This window comes from Theropithecus gelada, chromosome 4, assembly GCF_003255815.1.
Source record: "Theropithecus gelada isolate Dixy chromosome 4, Tgel_1.0, whole genome shotgun sequence".
NCBI lineage: Eukaryota > Metazoa > Chordata > Mammalia > Primates > Cercopithecidae > Theropithecus > Theropithecus gelada.
The window spans coordinates 132,941,010-132,955,393 of record NC_037671.1 but is presented as its reverse complement, the minus strand read 5'-3'; the positions used below and the strand labels follow the sequence as shown (position 1 = coordinate 132,955,393).

General features: G+C 42.7%; 1 protein-coding gene and 1 non-coding gene across 3 annotated transcripts in view; both read right to left on the bottom strand.

The window, feature by feature from the left end:
- Window positions 1–11,516, bottom strand: part of AFG1L (AFG1 like ATPase) — a 221,100-nt gene extending 209,584 nt beyond the window's left edge. For both annotated transcript variants that reach the window (XM_025383053.1, XM_025383054.1), the window contains exon 1: window positions 11,168–11,516. In XM_025383053.1, coding sequence (XP_025238838.1) covers window positions 11,168–11,306 — 139 coding nt within the window. In that variant the 5' untranslated portion in view covers window positions 11,307–11,516. The remainder of the gene's footprint in view (window positions 1–11,167) is intronic.
- Window positions 11,517–13,389: 1,873 nt separating this feature from the next.
- Window positions 13,390–13,494, bottom strand: LOC112623883. Its single transcript, XR_003119242.1, has one exon. It is a non-coding gene; the product is annotated as a U6 spliceosomal RNA (small nuclear RNA).
- Window positions 13,495–14,384: the final 890 nt, after the last annotated feature.

The window sequence follows — 14,384 nt, the reverse complement described above, 5'->3', positions numbered from 1 at the left end:
CTTCATTACTGTAATTAGATTTTTAATGCATATTTATTAAACATCCATTTAAATACTGTGTTCACAATTATTCATGAGTTATTTGTACATTTGTGTTGATTTTAACAAACTGTAAACAGTGGCCACTGACCAGCAATGTTCTCCTGCAATGACAGAAGACCATACTAAGGTCATTGGCAGCCCATTTTATGCTCTATTATGTTCTAATTATACCCAAAAGATAAATATTCAGTTGCTTTTTTGAAAACTGCAGTGGTCATCAATGACCCAAAAAGTCAGACTTACCATTGACATTAAAGACCTATGTTTCATTCTGTGATGAATAAACAAAGTACAGGACAGAAGAAAATCAAATCTTAATTAAACTCTTTCTTTAGAAAAACAACATAAGCCATCATCAAGGAATGCATTGCAAGATGATTTACTTTATTTATAAAAGGCTGAGTTAGGGACTTTAAAAGGGTGCTTTTGATTTAAATAGAAAAATTATGAAAATTAAAACTAAATGCTTTCTGGTTATCATTCTTTTCCTTCAGAAGCTAGTTAATCTTAAATGTGCCAATGTGTATAACTTTACAAAAGGAAAAAAATAGTACTTTAAATTTCATGATAACAAATCAGTAAAATAATGACTAAAAATCTGAATAAAGCTATTCTGAAGTAATTATAGGCATGGCCCAGCATACTGAGTAACTCCTTAATATTCACCCTGTTCACACACTATTTAATAAAGACATCTAAAGGATCTAATTTTTTTCAAAAGATTTTTAAACCCATTCATTTGTTATGTTAGTTTAAATTTTATACACACACACATATAAATGAGAATTTCAAAATGGAATCCATAGGAGTTGCATTTAAATTATATTATGAAGAAATGGAGGAACGAATTACATGTTCAGGCTTAAAAACTTGTTGAAAACTGCCACCTAGTCAAGAGTATGGATAGATAACATGTTGATAGAGTAGCTTCTGGGATGGGAACAATGAAGACAAGAAATAAGCAGGATAAGCAGGATGGTTAAAGGAGATTATGAAAGAGATTCTGGAGATTAAAGTATCAGGTATCTCCAGGCAAGGAGTAGAAATGGTCCTCAATAGAGAACCTTGGGCGACGGAAGCAAAAGACAGCAGGAGGAGGTAGCATCCATAACGCTTTTAGGAGAGAAGATAGAGCTAGGTGGGGTAGAGCACACCTGAAGTCTACTACTGGAGACTGGGGTTGTAGGATCACTTGAGCTCAAATTAGAGACCAGGCTGGGCATGGTGGCTTATGCCTGTAATCCTAACACTTTGGGAGGCCAAGGCAGGAGAAAAGCTTGAGCCCAGGAGTCCAGACCAGTGCAAGCAACATAGTGAGACTGTGTCTCTAATTTTAAAAAGAAAAAAAATAAAAGGCCAGGCGTGGTGGCTCACACCTGTAATCCCAACACTTTGTAAGGCTGAGACAGACAGATCACTTGAGATCAGGAGCTCGAGACCAGCCTGGCCAACATGGCAAAACCCATCTCTACTAACAGCACAAAAATTAGCCGGGTGTGGCAGCTCACACCTGTAATCCCAGCTACTCAGGAGGCTGAAGCACAAGAATCACGTGAACCTGGGAGACAGAAGTTGTAGTGGGTGACAGAGCGAAACTCCAATTTCCAGAGTCAAGGAAACTTATCTTTTGAGCTATTGACAGCTTTTAACAATTAAGTAAAGTATACTCCTGTAAACAAAATTTGGAGCATAATTTTTTCTCTCTACCTGATTTCTCCAGAACTGGAAAACAATTAGTGAGTATCTTAACTTATGGCAATAGTTATTTGCTTAAGTGCAATAATTATCTGTTTTCATTTGTAACAGGGCACAACTGGAGAAACTGGTTATTTTACCAAGGTTTTGACTGAAGTGGTGTGCTTTCCTTTAAGGAATCAAACTTGACTTACAGAGCCAATAAAAGCTCCTTTAGAAACTGGCCTCATATCTTGTCTACACAGTCCCTACACAGGGTTCCTGATCTGTAGTAAGTAAATAAGTAAAGTACAGGCCCAGGAGCCCCAAGTTATCTTGGAACCTCAAGAGAAGGGTATTTACTCAACTCATAGGTATTTGAGGGTACAAACCCATGGCTGGGCTCGGCTTTTATAAAAAAAGTCTTACCTGAGATTCCTTCTATGGAACAGAGTTCCATCAAAGCCAATTTTAAAAGCCTATGTGAAAAATAATTATTTTTCCTGTACTTCATACAAATATCAGGCCAAGTATAATAAAGCAAATCGGTCTTACCATGATTTGTCTTTAGTAAAAATGGGAGACTAGAGAGAAAAATTATGTTTCAAGAACTATGGTATACCTGTTATTAAATTCTAGTCTAGGGCTGGGAGTGATGGCTCACGCCTGTAATCCCAGCACTTTGGGAGGCCAAGGTGGGCAGATCACCTGCAAGAGTTTGAGACCAGCCTGGCCAACATGGTGAAACCCTGTCTCTACCAAAAATACAAAAATTAGCAGGGCATAGTGGTGGCACCTGAAATCCCAGCTACTCAGGAGGCTGAGGCAGGAGAGTCACTTGAACCTGGGAGAGGGAGGTTGCAGTGAGCTGAGATCATGCCAATTGCACTCCAGCCTGGGCAACAGAACAAGATTCTGTCTCAAAAACAAAAATATATATAGTCTCATCAGTTGTTTTTAAGTTTTTTCACAATTTAGACTGATTCTGCTTATTCTTGTAAATCAATCAGTGATCTCTGGTTGCTGCTCAGAAGAAACAAGAGGGATGGGTAATGTAAAAATCTGGATCAATATGCTAATCCTGGGCACATACTGGAATCAGCTAGCAACCCCACATCAGCTTGGTTCCAATAGTTGCCCAGTTCATGGAAAACCTTCTAAGTTCCTTTACTTGGAATTATTTTATTTATTTTACCTGACTATTATGGAATATATTGCTACTCTACTCTTTGTGAAGGAATGCAGGATAAGCTTACTCAATGTTCTCTTAAATTGAACAGTTATTAATCTTCCGGATATCACCTTTTGTCAGAAGTCAAAAGTTATGAGTGGCCCTCGCCATATCGACGCTTTCTGACTGAGCTCCTCTCTACCCTGAATACAAGAGACCCTAATAGTTAGGCAGGAATAGCATTGCCCCTATTCAGCCTCAAGAAGTTGCAGAAGATGGATCTTTGTTTCTCTTCAACCCTTAGGATTAAGGGTTTCCTTGTAAAAGGGAGTGGGGGAAATGTCAGAGGCGTTTGAACACGAGCAACTCCATTTTGAAGAAGGGCTGGGTAAAATAAGTCTGAGACTTGGTGGGCTGCATTCCCAGGAGGCTAAGGCATTATTAGTCACAGGATGAGACAGGAGGTTGGCACAAGATACAGGTCATAAAGACCTTCCTGATAAAACAACTTGCAGTAAAGAAGCCAGGCAAAACCAAGATGGTGACCTCTGGTTGGCGTCACTGCTACACTCCCGCCAGCACCACGACAGTTTACAAATGCCTGGCAATGTCAGGGAGTTACCCTATATGGTCTAAAAAAAGGACCATGAATAATCCATCCCTGGTTTAGCATATAATCAAGAAATAACCATAACAATGGACAATCAGCAGCCCTTGGGGCTGCTCTGTCTATGGGGTAGCCATTCTTTCATTCTTTTACTTTCTTAATAAATTTGCTTTCACTTAAAATAAATAAATAAATAAATAAACCCCACAAAATTCAAGACCAGCCCAGGCAACAGAGTGAGGCTTGGTCTTAAAAAAAAAAAGAAAGAAAGAAAATAAGTGTTGAATATACTCAGCCAGAAGCGGAATGACATTTTTTTTTTTTTTAAGACTGAGTTTCAATCTTGTCGCCCAGGCTGGAGTGCGATGGAGGTAATCTCGGCTTACTGCAACCTCCACCTCCAAGGTTCAAGCAATTCTCCTGCCTTAGCCTCCCAAGTTACTGTAATTATGGGCATGTGCCACCACACCTGGCTAATTTTGTATTTTTAGTAGAGACAGGGTTTCACCATGTTGGCCAGGCTGGTCTTGAACTCCTGGCCTCAGGTGATCCACCCACCTCGGCCTCCTAAAGTGCTGGAATTACAGGCGTGAGCCACGGCGCCCAGCTCTAAATGACTTTTTTGTCAGAGAACTTCAGAGAATATCACTGCACCAGGTCCTAGGCTGAACTACCAATTTCTGGACCCTGACATCTATTATTTTTGTGATACTTCTTGTGAAAAGACAAATCTGAAAGTAGTCATATCCTATTTAAATATTCGTCATTTACTTAAAGAGAATAAAGCTCTTGAAGTATAAAGCAGTGCTAATCTACAGTAAATCAATAATCCATTCTAGGCCTCTGAATTTTCTTTTTATCAGTTCTACTTTTGGGCACATCCTACTACACCTCCTCCTCCCTCCACCCCAGAACTACATCCAGGGTACTAGCTATGCCTAAGTAGTAAGCTATGCTATACTTTAAAAAAATAATGATCTATAAAATCCTCCATTATCATAAAGATAATCAGTCTCAGGAATAGACATGACCTTCTTTTCTAATACAATAAATATTAACAAAAATCCAAGAAACATGAAATAAGTTTCACATAAAGATATTCATCTAATTGGATAATAAAAAGTTAAGTTCAGGCCAGGCATGGTGGCTCACACCTATAATCCCAGCACTTTGGGAGACCAAGGTGGGCGGATCACGAGGTCAGGAGATCGAGACCATCCTGGCTAACACGATGAAACCCCATCTCTACTAAAAATACAAAAAATTGGCCGGGCGCAGTGGCTCACGCCTGTAATCCCAGCACTTTGGGAGGCCGAGGCGGGTGGATCACCTGAGGTCGGGAGTTCGGGACCAGCCTGACCAACATGGAGAAACCCCGTCTCTACTAAAAATACAAAATTAGCTGGGCGTGGTGGCGCATGCCTATAATCCCAGCTACTAGCGAGGCTGAGGCAGGAGAATTGCTTGAGCCTGGGAGGTGGAGGTTGTGGTGAGCCAAGATCGTGCCATTGCACTCCAGCCTGGGCAACAAGAGTGAAACTCCGCCTCAAAAAAAAAAAAAAAAAAAAAATTAGCTGGGCGTGATGGTATGCACCTGTAGTCCCAGCTACTCAGGAGGCTGAGGCAGAAGAATCGCTTGAACCTGGGAGGCGGAGATTGCAGTGAGCCGAGATCACTCCACTGCACTCCAGCCTGGACAACAGTGAGATTGTATCTCAAAAAAACAAACAAACAAAAAAAAGCAAGTTCAGATGCTATAACCAGTGAGTGTTAAGGGAAACAGAAAATAAGTCCAAAGACTATTTTCTTAACTAGTAATATGTACTACTAATAAATTGTACCTTGGCAAGTAACATGTAAAAGAGAAACAAAATATGTATAAATGTATAAATAAATAAATAAATAATAAACTATACCAATTCATATGGCTGAGGAGGGTTAGTTCTACTCACATTAATACCTAATCGGGGGGTGGGCCTGGTGGCTCAAACCTGTAATCCCAGCACTTTGGGGGGCCAAGTTGGGCAGATCACCTGAGGTCAGGAGTTCAAGACCAGCCTGGCCAACGTGGCGAAACCCCATCTCTACTAAAAATACAAAAAAATTAGCTGGGCAGTGGTGGTGCATGCCTGTAGTCTCAGCTACTTAGGAGGCTGAGACAGGAGAATCACTTGAACCCAGGAGCCAGAGGTTGCAGTGAGCCAAGATCACACCATCGTACTACAGCCTGGGTGACAAGAGTGAAACTCCAACTTAAAAGAAAAAAAAAAAAAAAAAACCCTAATAGAGAATAAACTCCTGTGTACATATACTGAAGAGATTATGGAGTTAAATATGAATCATCATTTAATACAAGCACCTAAAAATATAATATTGTGATATTGTCAGCATAATAAAAAGAAATCACAAGATGTGATCCTCATATTACCTTGCTTCTATGAAACACATTTAATTTCTAAGGTTAGCTTAAAGAAAAGGGATTTCAGATATGCTAATTTTTAGGTTTTAGAAAACCTATGAACATTTCCCTCCCTGGCTTCTCTCCTAGTCTCCTAAGACCACTCTATGAGGCCCCCTTCTTCTGCTCACAAAATGGCAAGTTTCCTCAAGCACTAGCCCTTAGCTTTTGCTTTTTCTTTTATTTTCTCTTCTTTTTTTAGAGACAGGGTCTCATTATGTTGCCCAGGCTTGTCTCAAACTCCTGGCCTCAAGCAATCCTCCTGCTTTGGCCTCATGAATAGCTGGGATTTCAGGCACAAGCCACAGGCTCATTTCATCCTACACATATATTCCCAGGCTCATTCTTCTATTTTCATGGCTCCCAATACCTCATATTTTCTTTCTTAATCTCAGATCCCCAAGTGTCCTACAACTAACTAGACTTATTTACCTGGAACTATAAAAAAATGCCTCAAATTTAACAAGCCCCAAACTGAATCTCCCTCTAAAATACTTTGGCCCTACTATTTTGTTTCGTTTTTGTTTTGTTTCTTTTGATTAAATTGCCCAAACTCAGAAAGCTAAATTGCTTTTTTATTCTTTTACTTTTTACTTATTATGTCACCTGCAATAGGAAACCTAAATTTACCTTCACTCCTTCCTTTCCTTGTCTCCTCTAAGTATGTCCAAGTTTTATTTTATTTTATTTTATTTATTTTATTTTATATTTTGAGACAAGAGTCTTGCTCTGTCCCCTAGGCTGGAGCACAGTGGTGTGATATTGGCTCACTGCAACCTCCGCCTCCTGGATTCAAGCGATTCTCCTGCCTCAGCCTCCCAAGTAGCTGGGATTACAGGCATGCACCACCATGCCCAGCTAATTTTTGTATTTTTAGTAGAGACGAGGTTTCACCATGTTGGCCAGACTGGTCTTGAACTCCTGACCTCAGGTGATCCACCAGCCTCAGCCTCCCAAAGTGCTGGGATTACAGGCATAAGCCACTGTGCCTGGCCAAGTATGTTAATTCTATCAAAGAAGTGTCTCTGAATTCCCTCCCTCTGCTGCCCTGCTCTCCTTCACCACAGCAGTAATTCAGCCCCTAAACCACTCCCTAATACTCTATCTACTTCAACTTCCTCCTAAATAATCACCCAGCTTCCAGTATTCTCCCATCCAGGCATTTCTGATCTGTTTTTCAGGTGGCCACAAGAACAATCACGCTAAAACAGATCTGATCACTTCTATTCCTGAGAAACTTCCACTAGTGTCCCACTGAGCTTAGACATCTAAACATACTGTAAGAGACTCTTCTCAACCAGATCAGCCCACCTTTACAGCTTCATCTCTAGCTGCTCTCTCAGAGACCATAAACCAATAAGGGCCATGTACAGCTCACATCCATACTTTTGCTAGAAATAAAAAATCTGGCCAGGCGCAGTGGCTCACACCTGTAATCCCAACACTTTGGGAGGCCGAGATGGGCGGATCACCTGAGGTCAGTAGTTTGAGAACAGCCTGACCAACATGTTGAAACCCCCTCTCTACTAAAAATATGAAAATTAGTCAGGTGTGGTGGCGGACGCCTGTAATTCCAGCTACTCAGGAGGCTGAGGCAGGAGAATCACTGGAACCTGGGAGGCAGAGGTTGCAGTGAGCCGAGATCACGCCATTGCACTACAGCCTGGGTGACCGAGCAAGACTCTGTCTCAAAAAAAAAAAATCTTCCCCTCTCCAAGCAGAGCTGCTTCCTCCTCTGTAGTCTTATAACACTTTAAACAGGCTTAGATCATGGTACAATGTGTTATTAATGTTCATTGTTACATTAAAAAACTATTATAAATAGCAGGTAAGTTTGTGACTCTGAAGCAAAAACACCTGGGTTTAAAATCCAAGTTGGGGGCAACCCGCTCGGGTCCCCTTCCACACTGTGGAAGCTTTATTCTTTTGCTCTGCGCAACAAATCTTGCTGCTGCTCACTTTAAAAAAAAAAAAAAGAAAAAGAAAAAAAATCCAACTTGGGTGACCATCCCTGTTTATTCATCTATAAAATACAGACAACAATTTTTATAGGGTTTTATGAAGATTAAATTATGAAACAGAAACTGCTAGCAAAATGCCTAGAACACAGAAGGGGCTCATCAAATGCTGGCTACCATAATATCATCTGCCTTTCAAGGCTATGGGCTATTCAAGGGCTGGAACTCAAGGGCTGGAACTCAGTTTCATTCACTTTTCCTTTTTTTTTTTTTTTTTTTTTGAGACAGGGTCTCATTTTGTCACCCAGCCTGGAGTGCAGTGACACCATCTCTCTCAGCTCACTGCAGCCTCGACTTCCTGGGCTCAAGTGATCCTCCCACCTCAGCCTCCCAAATAGCTGGGACTACAGGCATGCACCACCACACCCAGCTAAGTTTTGTATGTTTTTAGAGAGGGGGTTTTACCATGTTGCCCAGGCTGGTCTCAAACTCCTTAGCTCAAGTGATCCTCCCCCCTCAGAATCCCAAAGTGCCCAGATTACAGGCGAGAGCCACCATGCCCAGCCACATTACACTGTACTAAATAGTAGACTTCAAAAGATGAAAAATGAAGATAAAATAGAAATGTAAACAATAAATTACCCCCCAAAAAAATCAGGAAAGGGCCGGGTGCAGTGGCTCACGCCTATAATCCCAGCACTTTGGGAGGCCGAGGCGGTGGATCACGAGGTCAGGAGATCAAGACCATCCTGGCTAACACGGTGAAACCCCATCTCTACTAAAAATACAAAAAATTAGCCGGGCATGGTTGCGGGCCCCTGTGATCCCAGCTACTCGGGAGGCTGAGGCAGGAGAATGGCGTGAACGCATGAGGCAGAGCTTGCAGTGAGCCAAGATCGTGCCACGGCACTCCAGCCTGGGCGACAGAGCGAGACTCCATCTCAAAAAAAATAATAAAATAAATAAAACATAAAATCAGGAAAGGGATAGAAAACAGATTTGTAAATCAGACTCCGAATACTGAACAAAATTTCAACTAAAATTTTCCCTTTATTTAAAGATGGGGGCAGGGCGCTGTGGCTCACGCCTGTAATCCCAGCACTTTGGGGGACCGAGGCTGGTGGATCACCTGAGGTCAGGAGTTTGAAACCAGCCTGGCCAACATGGTGAAACCCCGTCTCTACTAAAAATACAAAAATTTGCCAGTGGTGGTGGACATCTGTGATCTGAGGCGCCCACCCAGGCTGAGGCAGGGAGAATTGCTTGAATCCAGGAGGTGGAGGTTGCAGTGAGCCGAGATCATGCCATTGCACTCCAGTCTAGGAGACAGAGCAAGGCTTCATCTCAAAAATATATATATATACACAAAATAAAAATAAAGAGGGGAAGGGAGCATCCTTAGATACAATTAAATGGACCTCTAACCTAACTGCATTTTCATCTAATCGTCACACCCAGAACTGGCTAAATTTTGTATATTCCAGAAAATATGAGTACAGATTAATAGCACAGTCTTTACTTGAATTCAGAAGTTCTGACACTTACTAGCCATATATCTTCAGCAACCTTGAATTCGTGATCTCCAAATGAGGATAATGAGGAATAATAAGATAATGTATGCAGAAAGTACTTAGCATATTGTATGACACAGAAAAAGCATTCCGTGAATTTTATATGTTATAATGATGGTCCTTAAATCTTAATGTTCATAAATCATGGTATATACATAGAATGGAATACTATTTTTAAAACTTAAAACACAAGGCAGTTCTATTAATATGAAATTGATATGGTATTGATATGGAATGATCTCCAAGCTACTAAATTTAAAAAGAAATTAACAATTAACAGAATTAACTGCTGTATACACAAAACAATGTGTAGAGCATGTTACTACTTCTATTTTTTTAAAACGGTTAGCTCTATATGTATATGCTTGTACATACGCAGAATGTCTCTGGAAGAATACATAAGAAACTAGTATCAGAGATTGCCTCTGAGGAGAAAAACTAAGCAGCTAAGGGATAGGGATAGAAGAAAGCCTTACATTTTGCCATATTCTTTCTTGCACCTGTTGAAATTTATACTATTTGCTTTTATTGACTACCAAAAACGAAAAATAAAATTCATATTATAATCCACAGCTTACACTACCAGAATATTCCATTATACATTTATTTATTTATTTATTTATAATGACTACTTCAGCAGACCAGGGCTACCCCCTAGGCAGTGTGTGGAGCCCATTCCATTATACTAAGTGCATTATGCTAATCTTTCGATAAAAACGTAAGGTGATGTAATCAAAGTTCTAGTAATAATTTCAACTGCATTGATGATAAGGGTCGAAGATTGTCATATTTTTAGCTAAATTAATCAATAAGAATCTATTTATTAAGGTATATACTTTATTAAGGTCATCAATCTATTAAGGTATATTACAGGGGTTGCTTGAATTTGAGAAAAAGGAAAACAAGTATGTGGATCAGGGAGACAATGAGAATAATTTCATTCATTCATTCAAAAATCATATTTGCATATCAGGTACCACTCATTGCGCTAAGTGCTTAGGAAACAATGACACAATGTCCTTGCCTTTGAAAAACGTGCAGTTTAGTGCGAGTATATGAATAGAGCAGTAAAACTGGCACTCTTGACTTGGTTACTCAGAATATACATTCATTCATTCACGAACATATAACTGAATGAAGGAAGCCAGGGAGAAGGAAAGCCCGGTGACAAAATAATTCCACTGAAGCCTCTAGTGACTTTAAAAGAACACCAAGAACCGATCCCTAAATCTGAGAATGCGTGTGGACCTTCTTTCCCAGAATCACGAGAGACAGCAGGGCCTGCAGAGGTCCCAGGCGCGGCTCTTCCTCCAGTGCCCGTAAGTCACCAGCCCCGAGAGCTTGGAAAACGCAGAGGGTAGGGGTCCCCAGGCCCCAACCCCACACCTGCATCACTGCAAGCCAGGCACTCCCACTGGCCTCAGCTCTCTAAATGTCCCGGAGGGAAGAAACTCTGAGTCGACCTCTGACCCTCAAAATGAAAGTCACTCAGGGTTATTTCCCTCAGTGCTCAGGGCTCATTCACAGACAGTATAAAAGGTCAAGAGAAATGGAAACACCTCTCGAGGAGCCCTTAGCTTCGTGAAAGCAGGAGACACCTGGGGTAGATCGGACAAGGAGGGTGACCCCAGAGCCTTCTCCAGTCATATGCAGTCGGCTCGGACTACTCATGGCACAATCACTGACCTTTCCAAAGGGGCTTCCCAGGGGCGGTGGCCAGAGGAGCGAGAGCGGCGGCCCGGGCCCCGCACCCAACACATCTCCCTCTCAGCGGGCTCTGTGCTAAGGGGCGCAAGGTAACCAAGAGCGACCAGGAGGCCGCCATCTTGAACTCCGTACGAGGAGAGGAAGAGGAAAACTTTATTGAAACCCAAGACGGACGGTGGCAAAGTCAAATCTCGCCGTGCACGCTGAAGGCTCCACCCGACAGAACCAAGGGATCAGTTAGGGAACGTGACCTCCAGTAGCCAGATGGGCGGGCTGCACTCCCGTGCCCTCCCGTCCTTCCGGACGCTGCCAGCCGGGACTACGACTCCCAGCATGCAGTGGGGCGGGGCGGAACGGAACGGAACGGAACGGGCAGCTCCAGTTTGGGCAGCTGGAGGGAGGGTGATTCTCCGCTCGGCGCTGGCGGCCTAGGAACCCGAAGTTTTCAAGGAATTGGGAAGTGATTATGACGGGTGGGCAGGTAACCACTCTTGAGCCTTTTAAGTTAGCTCACATGACCGAGATTCCGAAACCTGAATAAAATGGAGGTGACCCAGTGGGCCCTCGGGTTTTAACGCAATAGTGATGTCACTTCGTCACACCTCCCTAAATGGTAGGCCCATTTTTTATTTTACCTCCAGCGTCCAACTCATCTTTGACGAGTACCTGAAATGTGTGCGTACCGTTTTCCCTTTTCGTATTTGAGTAATCTAAATGGTACGCACTCAAATGTTTTGAAAGAATGTGTAAGTGGCATGGGAAAGCCAAAGGCCTAAGAAGGACTGTTGGTGGACTGAGAAGTCATGGGACAGTGTATCCGAAGGGTAACTTCTCATTGATCAGCCCTAATTTGATTAAACAATACATGCTTTGAGATACTATAATAAGCGAATTAGGAGTACAAATTGCTCTCCAGAAGAGGCTGGCAATCCAGTAAGCGAGATGAATTCCAGAAAAGATAATACAGGCCAGGCTAGGTGGCTCATGCCTGGGAAGCCAAGGCAGGAGAACTGCTTGAGCCCGGGAGTTTGAGACTAGTCTGGGCAACATAGCGAGATCCTGTCTCTGCAAAAAATACAAAAATTAACTGGGCATGGTGCCTGCGCCCTGTCGTCCTAGTTACCAGGGAGGCCGAGGTGGGGTTGCGTCCCGGAGGTGGAGGCTGCAGTGAGCTGGGATTGTGCCACTGCACTCCTGCCTGGGAGACAGAGTGAGTCCCTTCTCAAAAAAAAAAAAAAAAGAAAGCCGGGCGCCGTGGCTCACGCCTGTAATCCCAGCACTTTGGGAGGCCGAGGCGGGCGGATCACAAGGTCAGGAAATCGAGACCACGGTGAAACCCCGTCTCTACTAAAAATACAAAAAGTTAGCCGGGCGCGGTGGCGGGCGCCTGTAGCCCCAGCTACTCCGGAGGCTGAGGCAGGAGAATGGCGGGAACCCGGGAGGCGGAGCTTGCAGTGAGCCCAGATCGCGCCACCGCACTCCAGCCTGGGTGACAGAGCCAGACTCCGTCTCAAAAAAAAAAAAAAGAAAAGAAAAGAAAAGGCCGGGCGCAGTGGCTCACGCCTGTAATCCTAGCATTTTAGGAGGCTGAGGCAGGCGTATCAACTGAGGTCAGGAGTTCAAGACCAGCCTGGCCAACATGGTGAAACCCCGTCCCTACTAAAATACAAAAATTAGCCGGCATGATGGCGGGTGCCTGTAATCCCAGCTACTTGGGAGGCGGAGGCAAGGAGAATCGCTTGATTCCGGGAGAGGGTGGCTGCAATGAGTCGAGATCGCGCCACTGCACTCCAGCCTGGGCGGCTGAGCGAGACTCTGTCTCAAAAAAAGAAAGAAAAAGAAAAGAGAAGAGGAGGGTAGGGAAAGGGGGAGGGGAGTGGGAGGGAGCAAAATAAAAAGGTTTTTAAAATAAATTTTTAAAAAAGATAATTCAGTGTTGTGGAATCAATGAGAGAGCAATTTGGCTAGTAAATCAAAAAGGACTTCTAAAAGCTCACCTTTTTTTTTTTTTTTTTTAAAGAGAAGTGACCTCACTATGTTGCCCAGGCCCAAGTGCTGTGGCTATTCACAGACTCCATCATTGTGCATAGCAGCCTTGAACACCTGAACTTACATGATCCTCCTGCTTCAGCCTCCCCAGTAGCTGGGACTACAGGTGCCAACTACCATCCCAAGCTTTAAACGCTTTTTTTTTAATTTTTAAAAACATGGAATACTTCACGAATTTGTGTGTCATCCTTGCACAGTTCGTGCTCATCTTCTCTGTATGGTTCCAATTTTAGTATATGTGCTGCCAAAGCAAGCACTACAAGCTTAACTTTTAAGAGATAAAGACCTTCCTGGCCGGGCGCGGTGGCTCAAGCCTGTAATCCCAGCACTTTGGGAGGCCGAGACGGGCGGATCACGAGGTCAGGAGATCGAGACCATCCTGGCTAACACGGTGAAACCCCGTCTCTACTAAAAAATACAAAAAACTAGCCGGGCGCGGTGGCGGGTGCCTGTAGTCCCAGCTACTCGGAGGCTGAGGCAGGAGAATGGCGTGAACCCAGGAGGCGGAGCTTGCAGTGAGCTGAGATCCGGCCACTGCACTCCAGCCTGGGCGGCAGAGCGAGACTCCGTCTCAAAAAAAAAAAAAAAAAAAAAGAGATAAAGACCTTCCAAGAACAGGGAATAGAGTGAAATAAGGCAGGCAAGAAAGTCTGGAGTATAGGAAGGAGAAAGTTCAGTTGTGTGAAAACAAATGAAAAGACTACACTAAGAAGAATTCCAGGAAGTCAGGCAGTTAATCCACACTAGAAGAGGAATTCCAAAGAAACAAGAAAGAGAAACTGTAGCATGGCCTAGTAATTTAGAGACGTCTCTACCAACTTGGTCAAATCATTTATAGAAAAAATTATTTTGATTGTATCTGTCAAAATAAGCCAATTTACACTGACTATTTATCTTCTATCTGTAATTCCACGACCTGGCATGACAAACTGTTCTTCCATACTGTGGTGATTTTTTTTTATTTTGTTGCTAATTTTTGGTGTGACACTTTATGAAAGACCTTTTGAAAAATCTGATTGTTTCTCCCTTGACTTGAATATGTATTTATCACACTCAAAAGACTTTCAGAGAGTATTTAGATTTCATTATGTTTGCCCGAAAAATCACTTGCCTTGGCCAATGAAATTATCCTTTATTAGAAATTCCA